This window comes from Myxine glutinosa, chromosome 4, assembly GCF_964187855.1.
Source record: "Myxine glutinosa chromosome 4, kmMyxGlut1.1, whole genome shotgun sequence".
Classification (NCBI taxonomy): Eukaryota; Metazoa; Chordata; class Myxini; order Myxiniformes; family Myxinidae; genus Myxine; species Myxine glutinosa.
In genome coordinates, this window is record NC_136264.1 from 68953787 (window position 1) to 68976243 (window position 22457).

General features: G+C 44.8%; 1 protein-coding gene across 3 annotated transcripts in view; it reads right to left on the reverse strand.

Annotated features, from left to right (window-relative positions):
- Window positions 1-18100: 18100 nt before the first annotated feature.
- The window catches only part of RFC1 (replication factor C subunit 1), a 136470-nt gene continuing 132113 nt past the window's right edge, over window positions 18101-22457 (reverse strand). For all 3 annotated transcript variants that reach the window (XM_078775848.1, XM_078775849.1, XM_078775850.1), the window contains one exon: window positions 18101-21440. In XM_078775848.1, coding sequence (XP_078631974.1) covers window positions 21336-21440 — 105 coding nt within the window. In that variant the 3' untranslated portion in view covers window positions 18101-21335. The remainder of the gene's footprint in view (window positions 21441-22457) is intronic.

The following is a 22457-nucleotide window of genomic DNA, read 5'->3' on the forward strand; positions in this document are numbered from 1 at the left end:
GCCAGGAAGTTTTATCAGAGGGAACCTCCACCCACTTGCGATACAAGATGTTATCCTTCAATTCCAGGGTTTTCCACTGAACCCAATACGCCTTGGTCTGTGCCCCGAGGGGGGTGACCTCTTCCCCATTAGGTCTTTGCCCCAATCTCACCCATTCGTGCACCGGCCCCAGTACGGGGTCCTCCCGCTGGGCCGCGCTCCAAGCCAAAGTTCCGAATTCCTCATCTGCGGTTAGTGGCAAAATTGGCCCTCTCACCCGGGTTGCCCGGACAACGAGGGTCGGGTCCGAATCGCCCAATTGTTCCCTCTCCTCGTGTCTCGCACAAAATTTGCAGTTTTCCCCCAGACAAGGACGCCGAGAGAGTGCGTCCGCATTACCATGGGCCTTCCCGGCCCTATGGGCCACATCAAAATCGTACTGCTGCAACTTTTCCAACCACCTTGCAATTTGGCCCTCTGGTTCCTTGAACCGAAGGAGCCATTGCAAGGAGGAATGGTCAGTTCTAACCAAAAATTTCCGCCCGTACAAGTACGGGTGGAAATGGTTCATGGCAGCCAGCATAGCCAATAACTCTTTGCGAGTGACGCAATAATTTCGCTCGGGCCTACTTAAGGCCCGACTATAGTAACCAATCACTCTCTCCACGCCCTCCTGTGTCTGAGACAAAACTGCGCCCAATCCTTCCTGGCTCGCATCCGTGTCCAGGGTAAATGCCCCGTTGCTAGTGGGGTAAGCTAGAAGGGGTGCGGATGTTAGACACCCCTTCAATTTTTGGAAGGCCTCGTGGCACTCCCGTGTCCAATTAAATCGCGTCCCCTTCTCCGTAAGCCGGTGGAGGGGACGGGCCAACTCCGCAAATTTCGCCACAAAGCGCCGGTAGTAGGAGCAGAGTCCCAAAAATCCCCGCACCTCTTTGATGGTACGTGGTGCGGGCCACTCCTCTACCGCTTTAATTTTGTCTGGGTCCGTTTTTACCCCCTCGCAACCGATGACGTGGCCTAAATAGGCCACCTCCTTGGCAAACAAGGTGCACTTACTCGGGTTCAGCTTCAACCCTGCCTGTCTGAGGCACCCGAACACCTGGTCCAAATTAGCTACTGCCTGGGGGAACGTTTTGGCATGTACTAGGACGTCATCCAGGTACACCAGGCATGATTGCCATGGCATGCCGCCTAGTACATGCTCCATCAATCTTTCAAAGGTGGCGGGGGCGTTACACAAACCAAACGGCATCACAGTAAACTGATACAGTCCCTTACCTGTGGAAAATGCCGTTTTCTCCTTCCCTGCCCTATCCATCTCCACCTGCCAATACCCACTCTTGAGGTCCAAAGTTGAGAACCAATTTGAGCCCGCAACGGCATCGAGGGTGTCATCAATCCTTGGCAGGGGATATGAGTCCTTGAGTGTCACGTTGTTTAGCTGGCGATAGTCCACGCAGAACCGCGTGGTCCCATCCTTCTTTTTGACCAGCACAACAGGTGACATCCAAGGACTTCCCGAGGGCTCGATCACGCCTGCGTCGAGCATTTTTTCAACCTGCTCGTCAGCTTCCGCCCTCTTGCTCCAAGGGAGCCGTCGGGCGGCCTGACGAATAGGCCGGGCCTCACAGGTGTGGAGTCATCATCATCACCTCAGGTAAGTGGCTGCGTATGGTGCGACGGGTTCATCAATCCTAACTGTTTCCTAAATGACTTTAACAACTTTACATTACCCGGGGTCTTTCCCTGCCAATCCATTGGCCAACTTACACTATGGGTTCTAAAAACCAATTCCCATTGACCAAACTGTGGTGCTTCTCAATTTGGGGTCTCACTCCCCCGATTCAACACTCGGTGCTCTCGCACAATTTCTGGGCTGTGACGTGTAGCTCTCCCAGCAGGTCCACCCACCTGCACACCTCCACCACTGTAGTTGCCACCCGAGCTTTACCTGCTCCTCACCCTAACCTAACTAACTGGGGAAGGCCCTCTCGCACTCTCACCCCCTCAGTGCCCTCTCTGGCACGGGCTGCCCGATCCACACCCGGGATCCTCAGGCACCCACTGACACTAACGGCTCCCAGAGCCCACCTGCGGCCTCACCTGGCCGACATCCTCACAGTGGTGGAGTGCCCAAACCAACTACACACACTAACAGGCTACACGCCCAGCCATTTCCACAACACTAATGCACCCATCCACAATACCATTCTGCAACCGCACCACAAATGCCAATATCCAACCACAATTTACCTATACCCTCTACCTAACACTTACACTACCCGCCCCGGGTACTCGTGAAAGGGGTCCACTCTTCCCCCATCCACACCTTCGCACCATGCACACCACTCCGTACCACTTACTCCAACTCTCTCCACACCACTCCTTCTCTGCTCCATGTATTCCACACACCTGTACTTGCACACCTGTGCTCTCACACCTGGTGCCACCTGCACCCTTCTCTCACCAAGCGCATTCGCGCTGATCCACAACACTCACTACTCATACACTGCTCCACACACCTGTCCAGTTCTCACACAGCATCATCTCATCTCACTACTCCCCTCTGAAACTTGCGCTTCCCAGTCGTCCCTTTAAACTATTGCGCTCCCTCGTCATTATCATCCACACTAAACTACCTGCGTCCCCACTACAGGTATCAGTCACTAACTAAACCTTAACGTTACCTAATGTCATCTCTAGTCCCTATCAATATAACCTCACCCACCCGGGCTAGTTTTCACTGCCATACACCCCATAACCTAGTGCGCATTTGCCCCACCATGGGAAGGGTGGCAGGGATGCCACCCTTACCCACCGGGCCCATCGCTCATCAATCCCCCAGTCCTCTGGCACTAATAAGCCCCCCTTATTCAGAGGTACTGGGTCCCGCCTCGGCATCTAAAGCCGAGGCAATCCACGGGGGCGCCTGCTCGCCGGTGTAAGGCCTTATCCGGTCGGCGTGGACGATCCGAGGGAGGGCTCGTGGCCCCATTTTGATTTTTACTACCACGTCACAGACTTGCGACAGGACGACCCCCGGGCCTTGCCAGGGAGAGGTGAGTTTCGGGCACCTACCCTTCCTCCTCCGGGGATTGAAGAACCAAATCTTCATCCCCGGAGTGTACTGACTCCCCTGGCTCCGGTGGTCGTACCTGCGCTTCATCTTTTCCCCCGCCAGATGGAGTTGGCGGCGGGCAAAGGCATGGACTAGCTCCATGCCTTCCTCTAGGTGACGTGCGTACCCCTCCCTCGGCGGGTTAACCACTGTGTCTGGCACGGGACCGCATAGCAAGTCGGCGGGAGCCCGTAACTCCCGCCCATACATAAGCAACGCTGGACTGCATGCGGTGGCCCCGTGCTGGCTGGTTCGGTAGGCCATGAGCAAATAAGGGAGATGTTCGTCCCAGTCATCCTGACGGGTGGCGGTGAACAGTGCCAGTTGTTGGATTAAAGTTCGGTTGAATCTTTCCACCATCCCGTCAGATTGAGGTCTTAAAGGCGTTGTTCTTGTTTTCCGAATTGACAGGAGACTGCACACATGTTTTAGCAATTTGCTCTCAAAATTTCGTCCCTAGTCGGTGTGCAACTCCTGTGGAATCCCACTCCTGACACCAATTGTTACAGACGCGGCTTTGATGTTATTTTACCGAGCGGTTGGTATTACCGCGTCCGAACAGTTACTCCCCGATTAGAACCCGATTCCACCCGACGTTGACCAGATCGCACCGCAGATATTCAATCGGGAAACCTCTAAAGCGACCGAAAGAGAAGGAAAAAGAGAAGAAGACAGAGTACGGAGGAAGAACAGATTTATTATACACACACAAGCAATGGATGGAAGAAGCAGTCACACAGCGAATCGTTAACTTACACTATTCAATTTACTTAACCCCGGACAACGAGTAGGACAGACGACGTTCACACTTACACGGGGAATATTGCAGGCAGGTAGGGCTTGAGGTGGATTGCTGGAGAGGGAGGCAGGGTCGGAGGCAGCAGCTCTCAAATCCTCGCGGTTTTTGGCGGGAAAACCCTTCGTCGCGTATCCGCTGCCGATGCTGTAGACGTCACGCGCTGGCTCGGGCACACCTGCTCCTCTCCTTCTGGTGGAGCCGTCTCCCTCCTCTCAGCGCGTCTCTCCAAAGCTGGTTTCCTTTCCGAGTACCTCTCCTCTTTGGCTTGGAGCGTTTCGCATCTCACCGCTCCTCTTGGTGTCGCCTCTTCGCTCATCTCCCAGGTCATCTCCTCTGTGACAACCACAGGTGTGCTCTCACCCGCACACCCAACCACGTGCCTCACGACCAACTCAAGTGTGCATTCCCACACACGCTCTACCATTCAAGGTGTGCATCCTTCCATTCCAGGTGTACATCCTCGCTCACCTGTCACAACCAACTCACGCTCCGTGCCACTCTCACTACTCTCACCTCCACTCTTGACAACGCACTCACCCTTACTCCCGACAGCGCACTCTTTCCTCATGCACCTGTCCGTTACACACCTTTCTCGCGCACACTCTTGCGCACACTCTCCCGTCACACCCTCTGTAACACTCACCACAGGCGTGCATTCTTCCTTGCCTTTGACAGCGCACTCTTTCCCCATGCACCTGTCCGTCACACACCTTTCTCGCGCACACTCTTGCGCACACTCTCCCGTCACACCCTCTGTAACACTTACCACACCGCGCTTCCATGTGCTCCCTCGCACACGCGCTACGACCGACTCACTCTCGACAGCACCTTCACTCCTTGGCACGCACTTTTTCCTCACACACCCCAGAGTCGGACTTTCTCGCACACCTCCTTTTTCGCACACCAGACCTGTCGCACACTTCACCAACGGCCTCTCACGAACACCCGGGTCCATCTCGACCCCCAAGCTTCTTAAATCACCTGGCGCATCATACGCACGACCATATTGGTCACCACTTACACCGGGTCCTCTTTCTCTTCGCTTCTCCTCCATCACCTGCGAATCCCTCATCCGGTTAATGAGCACATCATCACGATCCGAACACAGACTTTGGACCAATTCTTTTACTTCCTCCTTTATCTCTTTCTTATCCTCTCTCCGTCGCTTCTTAATTTCGCTCACCCCTTCTTCCACTTCTTCTAATTTCTGCTTCACCTCCTTCATCTCCTCGTGCGCCCCCTTAAGTTCTTCCTCTAACTCCACCTTATTTTTTTCTATGTGCTCCCGCACCTCCCGCTCTTTAACCTCCATCACCTCTACCACTTTGTTCATTTTCCTCGTCAGGTCCTCATGTACCGTCTGACACTCTTTTTTAATTACCCCTACGTCCTTTTTCATCTCCTTCTGTGTCGATTTAAAACCCTCTATTACCGCTGTGTTCTTCTTTACCTGGTCCCCCAACTCCTTTTGTCCCACTGTCAGTTGTTCTACTCCCAGCGTCAACTCCTCTATACCACCTTGCAATTTTACAGTCCCCTTTCTCACCTCCTTCTCCATGCGCTCCTTACAGTGCCTCACCTCCTCGCGCACTCCTCCGACCTCCTCACTCACCCCTCTTCTGATCTCTTCTCCCATCACTTGCATCTCCTGCCCAGATGCCACCCTCATCTGCTCCATTTCCTCCCTGTGAGCATCCAATTTAGTTTCTACCCCCATTCTGACCCCCTCTATCTGCTGCCCCATTTGTTTAACTTCCCTTTCCGCTTGGTCCCTCATGTCCCTCAATTTGCCTTCCATACTGTTTTCTAACCCCTCTAACCCCTTTTGCATCCCTTCCATTTGATTCTCTTGAGCGGCCATTCTGTTTTCTACCCCCATTAACCCCTCCTGTATTTCCCCTAATCTATTGTCTAATCCCTCTATTCTACTCCCTAACCCTCCGATCTGGGCCCCCATTTGGCCCTCCAATCGCTCACCCTGAGCATCCATCCGGTTCCCCATTACCCCCATTTGGCCCTCCAATCGCTCACCCAATCGCTCACTATCAGCCCTCATTTGCTCACTCTGAGCATCCATCCGATTCCCCAATTGCTGACTATTAGCCCTCATATCGTCCTTCTGCAGGTTGAGGGACGCCTGCATTTGCGCCATAAATTGCTCCATGAGGGCCTGCATTTGGGCCATCCCTCCCACTTGTGCAGCGGGTGCGGCCGCCGCAGCCATGTGCGAGGCGCCATTTTGCGAACCTGCCGCCCTCACTGCTTCGCTCTCCTCTTATCCCTCAATTTGGTCCTGGATCGACCCTGCCTCACTCTCCTCTACCGGAACCCAGCCGTCTTGATCCGCCATAGCGCGACTTTCAAAATTCGGGTTTTTATTTTTGTAAAACAAAATCAAATTTCGCCGTTAATAATTTCGAGCGCGTGAAGCGCGCTTTGGGTCCGATCTCACTCCTCGACACCAATTGTTACGGACACGCGGATTAAGATGTTATGATGGGCCGAGCGAAATGGCCGCCGTGTTCGCACAGTTTACCCGATTCCACCCGACGTTGACCAAGTCGCGCTACGCTAAATCAATGAAGGAAAGGACACAACGGCTGGGATAAATGCAACGACACAAGGGGTACAGTTCTCAAGACCTCCGGAGGAGGATATAATTGGTGATGCAGAAACGGGTAGATTACACGGTAAGAGGTAAAGCACAGAAAAGATGGGCACTTAGACACAGTCTTATCTATCCCCGACAGACCACAGACAAACGGGACAAGACTGACTTACACAGGGATTGATGGCAGGGAAGGACAGGCAGTCGATAGCACAAGGTGCACCTTGGCTCAGGGGCAGAATCAACACGGTCCGGTCCAGAGATGCGGGGAGGTATCGCAGCGTTCGGAGGTGGCGTCTTCTCTCTCCAAGCTGAGGGCGCATCTGACGTCACCTCCCTCTTTCTGCGCATGCTCAGCGGGGAGTGACACGCCCTCGGCTCGTTAGCTCCGCCCCAGATGGAATCGGTCCGCCGCTTCTATTGGGTGCGGGGGGTTACCGGGCTCCGCCCTTGACGAGGAGCTGACAGCGAGCCCCTGCGTGGTAACCCCGTCGGAGCACATGTTCAATGGCGGCTAACCAAGCCGGAGTGAGGACGCACACTCCCCGCGCCGCCGCCACTGTTGTTGTTGTTGTTGTTGTACCATGAGGAAGAGCTGCGGGGAGGTATTGGGAGGTCCTAAACTTTCTAACGGTGCCATACAATCACATTCTGGTGCAACGAAGAGTCAGAATTAATGGAAACGAGTCCTTAACTGACATAGACTAAGAATAACTAGCAAGATGTCCTATAGTTGTCTACGTGAGATGCGGTGGACCTGGATGCGACATTTAATGGGGGAAAAAGGGGGAGGTCGGGTCTACAGAGTGTTGTTTACAGAAAATGGGACTAGGGAATGGGGGATTGGGGATAGTTGGGAAGTATTGGGGAAATAGGGGAATATTTACAAGCGGATATGGATGGAGGCCAATCTCATATCCGCAACAATATATTTGGTGGATAAACTCGAGGAACATGGATAAACCATAATGGCTGTTCGCTGCGAAAGGCGCCGTATTCGCGTATAGGGTCATGTTGTTTCGAGGCTTCCTACAGATTTCCTGCAGGTTGTTGGAAAGTTTGTCCATATATACATTTTCTTCCTAGATATATATATATATACACGAGCTCGGCTCGCTGCGCTCGTCTCACCACGCGTCGTTACTGAGGTACGGGATTATTTTACCTGAGGATAATGACTGTACCTGAGTTGCTGTGTTGTCATGATTTACACCAATCATAATACAAACAATTATTTTGCACAAATATATTTGTAGTGTTTGTGATATTACATTTTTATAGGCAATTTAGGTTGAAAAATTATATATAATTCAAAAAAGAACCCCTCAGCACACACATACGGGAGGGGTAGGTGCAGACTGCAAGTTTGGGACGATTACACCTCACCACCATGTAATTCAAAACACCTCACCACCAAGTAATTCAAAACACCTCACCACCATGTAATTCAAAACACCTCACCACCATGTAATTCAAAACACCTCACCACCATGTAATTCAAAACACCTCACCACCATGTAATTCAAAACACCTCACCACCATGTAATTCAAAACACCTCACCACCATGTAATTCAAAACACCTCACCACCACGTAATACAAAACACCTCACCACCATGTAATTCAAAACACCTCACCACCACGTAATACAAAACACCTCACCACCAAGTAATTCAAAACACCTCACTACCAAGTAATTTAAAACACCTCACCACCAAGTAATTCAAAACACCTCACCACCAAGTAATTCAAAACACCTCACCACCATGTAATTCAAAACACCTCACCACCATGTAATTCAAAACACCTCACCACCACGTAATACAAAACACCTCACCACCATGTAATTCAAAACACCTCACCACCACGTAATACAAAAGACCTCACCACCAAGTAATTCAAAACACCTCACCACCAAGTAATTTAAAACACCTCACCACCAAGTAATTCAAAACACCTCACCACCAAGTAATTCAAAACACCTCACCACCAAGTAATTCAAAACACCTCACCACCAAGTAATTTAAAACACCTCACCACCACGTAATTCAAAACACCTCACCACCACGTAATTCAAAACACCTCACCACCAAGTAATTCAAAACACCTCACCACCAAGTAATTCAAAACACCTCACCACCACGTAATTCAAAACACCTCACCACCACATAATTCAAAACACCTCACCACCAAGTAATTTAAAACACCTCACCACCACGTAATTCAAAACACCTCACCACCAAGTAATTCAAAACACCTCACCACCACGTAATTCAAAACACCTCACCACCACGTAATTCAAAACACCTCACCACCAAGTAATTCAAAACACCTCACCACCACGTAATTCAAAACACCTCACCACCACGTAATTCAAAACACCTCACCACCACGTAATTCAAAACACCTCACCACCAAGTAATTCAAAACACCTCACCACCAAGTAATTCAAAACACCTCACCACCAAGTAATTCAAAACACCTCACCACCAAGTAATTCAAAACACCTCACCACCAAGTAATTCAAAACCCCTCACCACCAAGTAATTCAAAACACCTCACCACCAAGTAATTCAAAACACCTCACCACCAAGTAATTCAAAACACCTCACCACCAAGTAATTCAAAATACCCCACCACCACGTAATTCAAAACACCTTACCACCAAGTAATTCAAAACACCTCACAACCACGTTATTCAAAACACCTCACCACCAAGTAATTCAAAACACCTCACCACCAAGTAATTTAAAACACCTCACCACCACGTAATTTAAAACACCTCACCACCACGTAATTCAAAACACCTCACCACCACGTAATTCAAAACACCTCACCACCACGTAATTCAAAACACCTCACCACCACGTAATTCAAAACACCTCACCACCATGTAATTCAAAACACCTCACCACCACGTAATTCAAAACACCTCACCACCATGTAATTCAAAACACATCACCACCACGTAATTCAAAACACCTCACCACCATGTAATTCAAAACACCTCACCACCACATAATTCAAAACACCTCACCACCATGTAATTCAAAACACCTCACCACCAAGTAATTTAAAACACCTCACCACCAAGTAATTCAAAACACCTCACCACCAAGTAATTCAAAACACCTCACCACCACGTAATTCAAAACACCTCACCACCAAGTAATTAAAAACCCCTCACCACCACATAATTTTAAACACCTCACCACCAAGTAATTCAAAACACCTCACCACCAAGTAATTCAAAACACCTCACCACCAAGTAATTCAAAACACATCACCACCACGTAATTCAAAACACATCACCACCACGTAATTCAAAACACCTCACCACCACATAATTCAAAACACCTCACCACCAAGTAATTAAAAACCCCTCACCACCACATAATTCAAAACACCTCACCACCAAGTAATTCAAAACACCTCACCACCAAGTAATTCAAAACACCTCACCACCAAGTAATTCAAAACACATCACCACCACGTAATTCAAAACATATCACCACCACGTAATTCAAAACACCTCACCACCAAGTAATTCAAAACACCTCACCACCACTTAATTCAAAACACCTCACCACCAAGTAATTCAAAACAACTCACCACCAAGTAATTCAAAACACCTCACCACCAAGTAATTTAAAACACCTCACCACCAAGTAATTCAAAACACATCACCACCAAGTAATTCAAAACACCTCACCACCAAGTAATTCAAAACACCTCACCACCAAGTAATTCAAAACACCTCACCACCACGTAATTCAAAACACATCACCACCACGTAATTCAAAACACCTCACCACCAAGTAATTCAAAAGACCTCACCACCAAGTAATTCAAAACACCTCACCACCATGTAATTCAAAACACCTCACCACCATGTAATTCAAAACACCTCACCACCAAGTAATTCAAAACACCTCACCACCAAGTAATTCAAAACACCTCACCACCAAGTAATTTAAAACACCTCACCACCATGTAATTCAAAACACCTCACCACCATGTAATTCAAAACACCTCACCACCATGTAATTCAAAACACCTCACCACCAAGTAATTCAAAACACATCACCACCACGTAATTCAAAACACCTCACCACCAAGTAATTCAAAACACCTCACCACCAAGTAATTTAAAACACCTCACCACCACGTAATTCAAAACACATCACCACCACGTAATTCAAAACACCTCACCACCACATAATTCAAAACACCTCACCACCAAGTAATTTAAAACACCTCACCACCAAGTAATTCAAAACACCTCACCACCAAGTAATTCAAAACACCTCACCACCAAGTAATTTAAAACACCTCACCACCAAGTAATTCAAAACACCTCACCACCAAGTAATTCAAAACACCTCACCACCAAGTAATTCAAAACACCCCACCACCACGTAATTCAAAACACCTTACCATCAAGTAATTCAAAACACCTCACAATTACGTAATTCAAAACACCTCACCACCAAGTAATTCAAAACACCTCACCACCAAGTAATTTAAAACACCTCACCACCACGTAATACAAAACACCTCACCAGCAAGTAATTCAAAACACCTCACTACCAAGTAATTTAAAACACCTCACCACCAAGTAATTCAAAACACCTCACCACCAAGTAATTCAAAACACCTCACCACCAAGTAATTCAAAACACCTCACCACCAAGTAATTTAAAACACCTCACCACCAAGTAATTCAAAACACCTCACCACCAAGTAATTCAAAACACCTCACCACCAAGTAATTCAAAACACCTCACCACCAAGTAATTTAAAACACCTCACCACCACGTAATTCAAAACACCTCACCACCACGTAATTCAAAACACCTCACCACCGTGTAATTCAAAACACCTTACCACCACGTAATTTAAAACACCTCACCACCACGTAATTCAAAACACCTCACCACCACGTAATTCAAAACACCTCACCACCACGTAATTCAAAACACCTCACCACCATGTAATTCAAAACACCTCACCACCACGTAATTCAAAACACCTCACCACCACGTAATTCAAAACACCTCACCACCATGTAATTCAAAACACCTCACCACCATGTAATTCAAAACACCTCACCACCACGTAATTCAAAACACCTCACCACCATGTAATTCAAAACACCTCACCACCACGTAATTCAAAACACCTCACCACCATGTAATTCAAAACACCTCACCACCAAGTAATTTAAAACACCTCACCACCAAGTAATTCAAAACACCTCACCACCAAGTAATTCAAAACACCTCACCACCACGTCATTCAAAACACCTCACCACCAAGTAATTAAAAACCCCTCACCACCACATAATTAAAAACCCCTCACCACCACATAATTTAAAACACCTCACCACCAAGTAATTCAAAACACCTCACCACCAAGTAATTCAAAACACCTCACCACCAAGTAATTCAAAACACATCACCACCACGTAATTCAAAACATATCACCACCACGTAATTCAAAACACCTCACCACCAAGTAATTTAAAACACCTCACCACCAAGTAATTCAAAACAACTCACCACCAAGTAATTCAAAACACCTCACCACCAAGTAATTTAAAACACCTCACCACCAAGTAATTCAAAACACCTCACCACCAAGTAATTCAAAACACCTCACCACCAAGTAATTCAAAACACCTCACCACCAAGTAATTCAAAACACCTCACCACCACGTAATTCAAAACACATCACCACCACGTAATTCAAAACACCTCACCACCAAGTAATTCAAAACACCTCACCACCAAGTAATTCAAAACACCTCACCACCAAGTAATTTAAAACACCTCACCACCACATAATACAAAACACCTCACCACCAAGTAATTCAAAACACCTCACTACCAAGTAATTCAAAACACCTCACCACCAAGTAATTCAAAACACCTCACCACCAAGTAATTTAAAACACCTCACCACCAAGTAATTCAAAACACCTCACCACCAAGTAATTCAAAACACCTCACCACCAAGTAATTCAAAACACCTCACCACCAAGTAATTTAAAACACCTCACCACCACGTAATTCAAAACACCTCACCACCAAGTAATTCAAAACACCTCACCACCAAGTAATTCAAAACACCTCACCACCACGTAATTCAAAACACCCCACCACCACGTAATTTAAAACACCTCACCACCAAGTAATTCAAAACACCTCACCACCAAGTAATTCAAAACACCTCACCACCAAGTAATTTAAAACACCTCACCACCACGTAATTCAAAACACCTCACCACCAAGTAATTCAAACAGTTCTTGAAAAAGAAACGAAAAGTGAAAAAAGAAAAGAAAAGTGGAAAGTTGTTTTTTCCAAGATGGCGCCCATACCACGTGACCTATGACGTCATACTTATTTTAAATTATACAGAAGGAGGTGCTCCGATGGTGAAAATGTCTTGGCAATCAGACCAACGGCTGCAGAGAAAAGCATACTCACGTTCTGTGCGGACAGACAGACAGACAAACGAACCCAAATGCAACACCCTCTCCTCTGGCGAGGGAATTAGACAACGTCTGGCCACCAGACCTGGATGAGTTGGACAATGACTATGATTTGATTGACCTCTACCGTCCTCTCTCACAGTAATCCTGGAAACCCTCGTCAGGTGATGCAGAAAAGCCAACTACTTCCAGAATAGATGTTGTCCTTGAGTTTACGTCATGCAAATGTTCTAAAGTCTGTAAGCTTCCTGATTGCCTGCATCTTGCGAATGGCCTCAAATGCATGGCCACATGTAAGCTGACGACCTCGTCGAACCAGATCATGATGATGATTGTGATTAGGAAATTAGGCCACATAAGGACTTCGTATCAAACTAACTTGGCTACATACAGGTAGATTCATGGTATTCATATAGGTTTTTGCATTCTGCATATGAAAACGGTTCTTTCCCGAGAAAGACAAATATAACCTTGAGTAAATGTTTGCAAAAGTGTGCACGTCAAAAGATCATGATTGAAGTGTTATATTACCAGATCACACCTCTGTGAATTGAACCGACTTGTGTGGTCATAACTTCATAGATGAGTATCACAGGGATGAACTCGAAATGTGGACATTGAACATAGTTTGGTGCGATCTTACTGTGTACGCCACAAGCAGTGCTCGTTTACAATAAACCATGAAAATGGGCAAATACAGCAATGGTGAAAGTGGGACCCGTTTTTGTTTCTGTCCAATTTTCATTCATTGATCGCCATCTTGAAATGGTTCATCAAAAGAGCTGCGGAACACAACCCATGAGATATTCCATTACCTAAGATCAAATATGATGCCAAATGTCAAAAAACACCGGTGGACACTATGACTTATAGCTCAGCGAACGACTATTTCTAAAAAAAAAATTGCATTTTTGGGATGCCACTTTGAATTGACCCCGTTTTTAACACTAATCGGCCACTCTGACTTTGCCAAAAGGGTTTTTCGTCATCTGCAGATGTCATGGGATGATAAAAACATCATTAGCACTTGCCCCTCAAAATGGTACCGAAAAGTGAAAATTCAGATCCTGTCTCATGCACTAAAACCTTTTCGTTGCGGCTTAAATAGTAAATCTCTGGAGGAGGTTAAAATTAGGAACGGTCTCTTGTTCTGTTATGGCGCTTTCCCACCGCCGTACCGTACCGTACCGTAACCAAAATCCGTTTTTTCGTTTTTCCATTGCCAAGCGAACCGTACCGTACTTAAGTACCCAGTGCTAAATTTGGTTCCTGCTATGGATAGGTACTAAGCGAGCCGAACCCGGACCTATGGGTGGAGCTAGCAATGCTGCAGACCGTTTATTGGTCAATCACAATCGTCAATTCAGGAAGAAAGTGAAAGGTAGTCGTAATGCTACTAGCTATATTACATGAAGGCTAACGTAACATACTGTACCTGTATTCTTTGTTTGCGCCGACGAACAAGGCCTACATTTTCGTTGTCTGTCTTCATAATTGTCTGCAAAGGTTTCTTTCTCTTTTTATCTGTCCTCTTTCTGGTGTCTTTCAGCTTCTTCTCAAACATTTCCTTCTCAAACACGTCCTCGCTCTTTTTGCATTTCGCTAAAAAAAACCCTCGTGTTCAGATAAAACCAAAACCCGAAGAAGAAGTTAAACACAGCTTCAGGTTCCTCCATAGTTACGGAGCTGTTTACAGTTTAGTGTCGCATGAGAAACTAGAACGGCACTCAGTAGACAGCATACCTCCGCCAGGTGAACAATTTACGTTTTGTATCCCACAGTAGAACAGAAAATCACAATACAGAATCAGATTTAATCAAAATCATCCATCCATAACTTTTTGAGATATCCTGCTATGTATCGTTTTTGGCCCAATCTTCCAATGGTGAAAAATCACTTTAAAAAATTTAATAATTCTCATTTCCGAATCCATATTCAAATCTTCACCAAAATCCAATCTATTTGTCCTAATCAGACACCAAACCTCTTGACCAAGTTCCGTCCAAATCCATCCATAACTTTTTGAGATATCCTGCTATGTATCGTTTTTGGCCCAATCTTCCAATGGTGAAAAATCACTTAAAAGTTAAATAATTCTCATTTCCGAATCCATATTCAAATCTTCACCAAAATCGAATCTGTTTGTCCTTATCAGACACACAACCTGTCCACCAAGTTTCGTCCAAATCCGTCCACAACTTTTTGAGATATCCTGCTGTGTATCGTTTTTGGCCCAATCTTCCAATGGTGAAAAAGCACTTAAAAAATTAAATAACTCTCATTTCCGAATCCATATTCAAATCTTCACCAAAATCGAATCTGTTTGTCCTTATCAGACACACAACCTGTCCACCAAGTTTCGTCCAAATCCGTCCACAACTTTTTGAGATATCCTGCTATGTATCGTTTTTGGCCCAATCTTCCAATGGTGAAAAATCACTTTAAAAAATTTAATAATTCTCATTTCCGAATCCATAATCAAATCTTCACCAAAATCCAATCTATTTGTCCTAATCAGACACCAAACCTCTTGACCAAGTTCCGTCCAAATCCATCCATAACTTTTTGAGATATCCTGCTATGTATCGTTTTTGGCCCAATCTTCCAATGGTGAAAAAGCACTTAAAAAATTAAATAACTCTCATTTCCGAATCCATATTCAAATCTTCACCAAAATCGAATCTATTTGTCCTTATCAGACACACAACCTGTCCACCAAGTTTCGTCCAAATCCATCCATAACGTTTTGATATATCCTGCTATGTATCGTTTTTGGCGCAATCTTCCAATGGTGAAAAATCACTTTAAAAAATTAAATAATTCTCATTTCCGAATCCATATTCAAATCTTCACCAAAATCCAATCTATTTGTCCTAATCAGACACCAAACCTCTCTACCAAGTTCCGTCCAAATCCATCCATAACTTTTTGAGATATCCTGCTATGTATCGTTTTTGGCCCAATCTTCCAATGGTGAAAAAGCACTTAAAAAATTAAATAACTCTCATTTCCGAATCCATATTCAAATCTTCACCAAAATCGAATCTATTTGTCCTTATCAGACACACAACCTGTCCACCAAGTTTCGTCCAAATCCATCCATAACGTTTTGATATATCCTGCTATGTATCGTTTTTGGCGCAATCTTCCAATGGTGAAAAATCACTTTAAAAAATTAAATAATTCTCATTTCCGAATCCATATTCAAATCTTCACCAAAATCCAATCTATTTGTCCTAATCAGACACCAAACCTCTCTACCAAGTTCCGTCCAAATCCATCCATAACGTTTTGAGATATCCTGCTATGTATCGTTTTTGGCCCAATCTTCCAATGGTGAAAAATCACTTAAAAGTTAAATAATTCTCATTTCCGAATCCATATTCAAATCTTCACCAAAATCGAATCTGTTTGTCCTTATCAGACACACAACCTGTCCACCAAGTTTCGTCCAAATCCGTCCACAACTTTTTGAGATATCCTGCTATATATCATTTTTGGCCCGATCTCCCAATGGTGAAGAAAGCCGAATCAGAAAGAAAGCCGAATTCTAGTAGCCGAATCAGAATCCGGATCTTCACCAAAATCGAATCATTTCGTCCTTGTCACATACGCCACATCTCTGCCAAATTTCGTCCACAACTTTTTGAGATATTCTGTTCACAGGCAAACGTACAAACAGACAGGGGTGAAAACATAACCTCCATCCACCTTTGGTGACGGAGGATATGACGTGACCACAGCGGTCGCGTTTTTTTTTCGTCACGTCAGATAACTCCACCTATTTTCACGGTCCACAGGGATTACCGTGCCGTACCGTTCTGTGCAATGGAAAAGCGCCATTAAAGAGCCCAGCAGATTTAACAATTCCGACATGGGCCTGACAGATATTAGCCCCCATTGGGCTTAGTCCAAAACGGGGCTTATGGATTGGGTCTCGTCCGTCTGTCCGCAGCCATATCTTGGAGATGTATCGACTGATTTTGTTCATACTTGACACAGACAATACATAATGGTATACACATGCACATCATTTTGTTCGCGATGTGATCAATGATGGCCGACTGGCGGCCATTTTAGTTGTAAAAAACCCGATGTTGAACACGTCCTCAACCATTTATCGGGCATGCATTTACCGATGTTGTTCAAACTTGGCACGCAGATAATGAATGATGGCTTACATACGCCCGTCATTTTCTTTCGAGATCAGATCCAAAATGGCTAACTGGTGGCCATTCTGTTACTTAACCCTCTGGAGTCTACTATATTTGAATTTGAATGCATTTGAATGCGATTAGAGCCGATAAATTCGGCTTGTAGACTCCAGAGGGTTAAACATACCCCCGACTATTTATTGAACATGCATGGTCTGATTTTGTTAAAACTTGGCACAAACACAGTACATGACACGTGCACCTCACTTGATTTTGGGATTTGATCAAAGATGGCCGACTAGACTGGCGGCCATTTTAGTTGTAAAAAATCCGATATTGAACACGTTCTCAACCATTTCTCGGACATGCATTCATCGATCTTGTTCAAACAGATAATGAACGATGGCTTATATATGCATGTCATTTCTTTTCAAGATCAGATCCAAGGTGACCGACTGGCGGCCATTTTGTTACTTAAACGTGTCCCCAACCATTTCTTGAACATGCATGGACCGACTTTGTTCAAACCTGGCACAAAGACAATACATGAGAGTTTACATATGCAGAAGGCTTTGTTTTGCAATCCGACCAAAGATGGCCAACTGACAGCCTTTAACGCCGTACAGCAAAATTACTAAAACCAAGGGGGCTGTGACATTTTATGTCATTTTCTTCTTGTTTATATTTGAGCAATTTTCCAGGAGTTTCAAGGACTTGGAAAAGTTTTTCAAGACATTCTGATACTGGAACACGTTTTTTTTCCTTCAGTTTTCCAGGCATTATAAGGACTGTGAAAACCCTGTAATTAGCACAACACGTTTCATCTCTAATTAGGTCAAGTGAAGCCGGAGAGGTGTGGCACAGTCTTGATGTGCGGAGTTTAATTTCTGCAGCCAATTAGACTTCAACGGGCTTTTCTAATCACAACAGAGGACCACGACGACCCATATTCACCCTGAGACCAGGTATATTTAATAAAACAAACAATGGTCATGGGGAGGTAATGTACAAGAAGCAATACACAAATAAATGATACAACCAACAAGCCCTTTTCCCCTACTGGTCATACACTTCCACAGTACCAATGACAAACGGACTGGAGTCTTAAATAAACGATTCCTTCAGGTTTTACGCATACCACAGGAGATAGAAAGGACGAGACTGAAATACCCCAGCTCCCGGCAGGAAAACAGTTTGTGCCATGGCCCAGCTCAAGAAGGAAGAGTGGGTGGGACTTGGTGCGTGTGTTTGCATGCGTGTGTGTATGTGCATGTGTGTGGTGGGGATGGAGAGGGTGGCTGGAGCAGCACTGGCTTCGCCTGATTAAGAACCCCACATCATGCCCTTTTATAGAGCCGGCCTGATCCTCAACCATGACACAACTAACCCCTCCCCTCTTGACCGCTATTGGCCTGCAATTCTGCATGTGGGTGGGGCAAATCCCTTTCCCAACCTTCAGCCAGTTTTCAGGCAAAAAAAGCTAAAAGTGCCTGAGCTCCCAGTTTGTTTGATGAAGACCATGATCCCCTGCCTAAACTGACGCTTCAAGACCTATTAAGACGCTCAAAAGAGAAAGGCCAGACTACAGAGGTAAAAACATAAAAAAAGGGATGGCGGATTTCAGATAAACACATTAAGAGGGGTAGACATTGTCTATCTATTACCTAAGCGATGCATATCTAATATCACAATTAATTACTTCATGCTTATACTGTTACATTCATTAAGGAGCTAACTAAACTATACTAAGTAGTGTTAACCCCTAGTAGCCTTTTCCAAAACAATTATATTTTCACCACATTATTACCTACCATTATTACCATTATTACCATCGGGTGAGAAGAGTTAATTTTTTGCAAAGGTTTGTATTTGAAATAGTCTTCACCTTAACTTGCACTCGCATAGAAGCTTAAAACAAATGGTATTGAAAAATGAGGTCCTCCTGCCACTTATTTTAAGAACGGTAAGTTATAAAAGTTTACTGCAATATTATATGCAATTTTAAAACCAAGCCATGAAAGTTATCTAAACAGGTTTAGAAAAAGTGGAAAAGTAAGATTTTAAAATTACTGACTGGATCATTATTGGGTTTTCCACTTTACATTAAAGCTGAGTAAACAGCAAGTGCCACTTCAAGACTTTTACCCTGCGCTCGCAAAGCGAAAAGCAGGATTTGGCATTCGGTTGCATCCGTATGTGTGGCGTACGTGCGTGTCTGCATTTTAAAAATTCATTTTCTAGGCAACTGTTTGTCCAATTGATACAAAAATTTTATGATAGGAGCGCCTCCGCCTGTATAATTTTTTATTCATAATTATGACGGCATAGGTCACGTGGTGCAGACGCCATCTTGGAAAAACCTTACATCTCTATATCTCCAAAACAGCTCAATGGAAAAAAATTGAAACATGGCTCTGTCACGTACTCCCCATGGGGAATAAGATATGTTGATGATGGTGTCATCAGTGCCGTTGTTATGACGTCATAATTCCACAAGTAAAACACTTAATCCGATCAATATGATTTTTTTTTTCTCTGCAACTGTTGGTCTGATGGACACGAAACTTTCACCATAGGAGCGCCTCCTCCTGTATAATATTTTAATGATAATTATGACGCCATAGGACACCTGGTACAGGCGCCATCTTAGAAAAACCGAAAAACGTTGCACCTCTATCTCTGAAACCGCTCCATGGAAAAAAATTGAAACGTGGCTCATTGTAAAGAATCCTCATGGGGAATAAGTGTTTTTAATGATGACATCAGTGGTGTCTTAATTATGACGTCATAATTCGACAGTGACAACGCTTAGTCTGATCAGTTTGAAATTTCTTGAGCGTGATCTCCACAACAATTATATTACAGAATATAAATTTATGATGTCATCATTCATGTGGTCTGGCAGCCATATTGGATTAAAGAAAAAAAAACCTTCAAAAACACAAGAGTTGGCTCACACCAAGTTGACTGTGCAGGGTAAGTATTCTATGAATACCTTCTAGATGTTTTGCGACCATATTAGGGGGGTAAAAGTTTATATCAACACTAAAGTGGTACGATGGACGAAACAAGCACACTTATCTTTTAAATGGAAGAACTGTTATCTGTACTTGAAAATTGTTCAAATGCATCCATATGGCAGAATGACCTTCAGGTTAAACAGAAAATTTACTGAAATTGCAGTCAATGTTTAATGGTCATTTTTAAACATACAAGGAGGTGAAGTTGAAAAACAATTGATAAGATCATAGCATTAACCTCAGGTTAATGACGTTGAGTTTCCCGCAGGTTAAAATGATCTCTCGTATCACAAAATGTGCCTCCAATTTCATTCAATGGTGATTTCAAATTTGCAAAAACGACTTCAACATGGCCATACATATTGATTTCAAGATGTGAAACAATGTTTGTAATATGATGCTCGATTCATTTGGTTTTAAAAAGCATTCTTGTTGCAAATAGTCAAGGTCTTGCTGTTGTATCGTTTACCACACAAACTGATCCACCTAAACGAATGTAAAGTTGTATATCTTGATTACTTTCAAAGATTTATTCGTTCAGTCACCGAGTTTGGTGAAGACCATGAGGTGTGCAGATTTTATACAATAAAAAGCTTTATAACATTTCAAACACAACTTCAAAATTAAAAGTAAAAATCCCCTCAAATGGAATGAATTGCTGAATTGTACAAAAGTTAAGGTGAATTGCTGAATTGTACAAAAGTTAAGGTGAATTGCTGAATTGCACAAAACGTAGCTATTGACGTCGATACATGAAATCATTCCTGTAAACACTGATGGCAAAGCACTGGGTATTGAACAGGAACCTCCATAATTACTTGCCAACACAGCACAGGAGGACAGACAATGTCTTCAGGTCCAAAGTATTCTTTTAAAATGCATCATCAGTTTAACCTCAAAAAGAGCTTGCTTTTTAACCTTTGCCACAGTTTGTCCATGGCCAACAGCTGGATATTTCAAACCAGCAGTTTACCTGGCTGAAGCCCACCACAGCATATACAGTGAAAAATATAGCAATGCCTGAAGTAAACACTCCTTGCACATATTTACCAGTGTACAAGTGTCCCAACAGCGTTTGGGCAAAGATAACACAGTGGCAAGGAACCTGCTACTGGGTACAAATATGGAGGGACCAGAAAAAAAAACCCCCCATAATAACATCACTTCCTGTGTCGACTCTTTGTCTTCTCATTTTTCCTCTCTCTGCTCGATCTCGCCTTTGTCTCTGCTTCTGCATCTTTCGTTGCCTTGGTTTTTTTCTTTTGCTGCAGGTAAATACACATATATTAAACGAGCAACGGTACCTGACGTTGCCACTCAAAGCTCCCACTCCTTCCCCTCCCTCCCCCCAAACCCACCCTATCCCTATGAACTCCCACACCACCCCTCCGAATCCCTCCCCCCCACCCCTTCCCCCATCTCCAAACTCCCACCTCACCCTTTCCCCTCCTTCCTCCCAACTCCTTCCATCCCACTCCCTCTCTCCAGGTTCCTACCCCAAACCCCTCCTGCCTCCATCCACCCCTCCCTCCCTCTGGACTCCCATCGCTTTCCCATGACAGGTGATGGCTCGTGTGTTAAGAAGTTATGAATTGTGAGAAAATTACTGTTTTAAACCCCCATTAAGGTGTATCATGGTAAAAAATGTAATCCTATAAAGTTTTGTCACGATTAACCTTGGGAGCTCAGAGAAGGCAGCCATTACCAAGCAGCTTGTAGAGCACTCGCCAAGTAGCTTAAGCACTCAAGCAAGCACTCCAACGAAACAGTTGATAATGGCTGATCGTGCGTTTGTAAGATATTGAGTTATAAGCGACACGTCACTGTCCGGCAGACAGAAAGTAACTGCTTTTGACGTCCCAAAACGTGGTGCGGCCGTGTGATGCATGTAAAAAAAGATGTCGCTGCGTGATATCTCGCAAGCAAGCAAACGTGGGATATAATTTTGCTTGTAACAGTCATTGCAATGCCTCGCTGGTGAGCAAAATTCTGGTGAGCAAATATTGAGTTATAAGCGACACGTCACTGTGTCCAGCAGACAGAGAGTAACTGCGTTTCTGGGCCTTTGGAGAGAAAGGCGTGGCTTGGCTTAAAGGCGGAGCTTATGACGCTGGGGGAGAGGAGGGAGGCGTGGCCTGTAGAATGAGTGGTGCTTATGACCCACAGACACAAACTCAGCTTTATATGTACACAACATGGGTAAATCAACCAATCCAAGACAGTATTTATAAAATGTGTCATCAATGAAAATAGGTTCCATCCCCCCAGTAATTGACACTAGT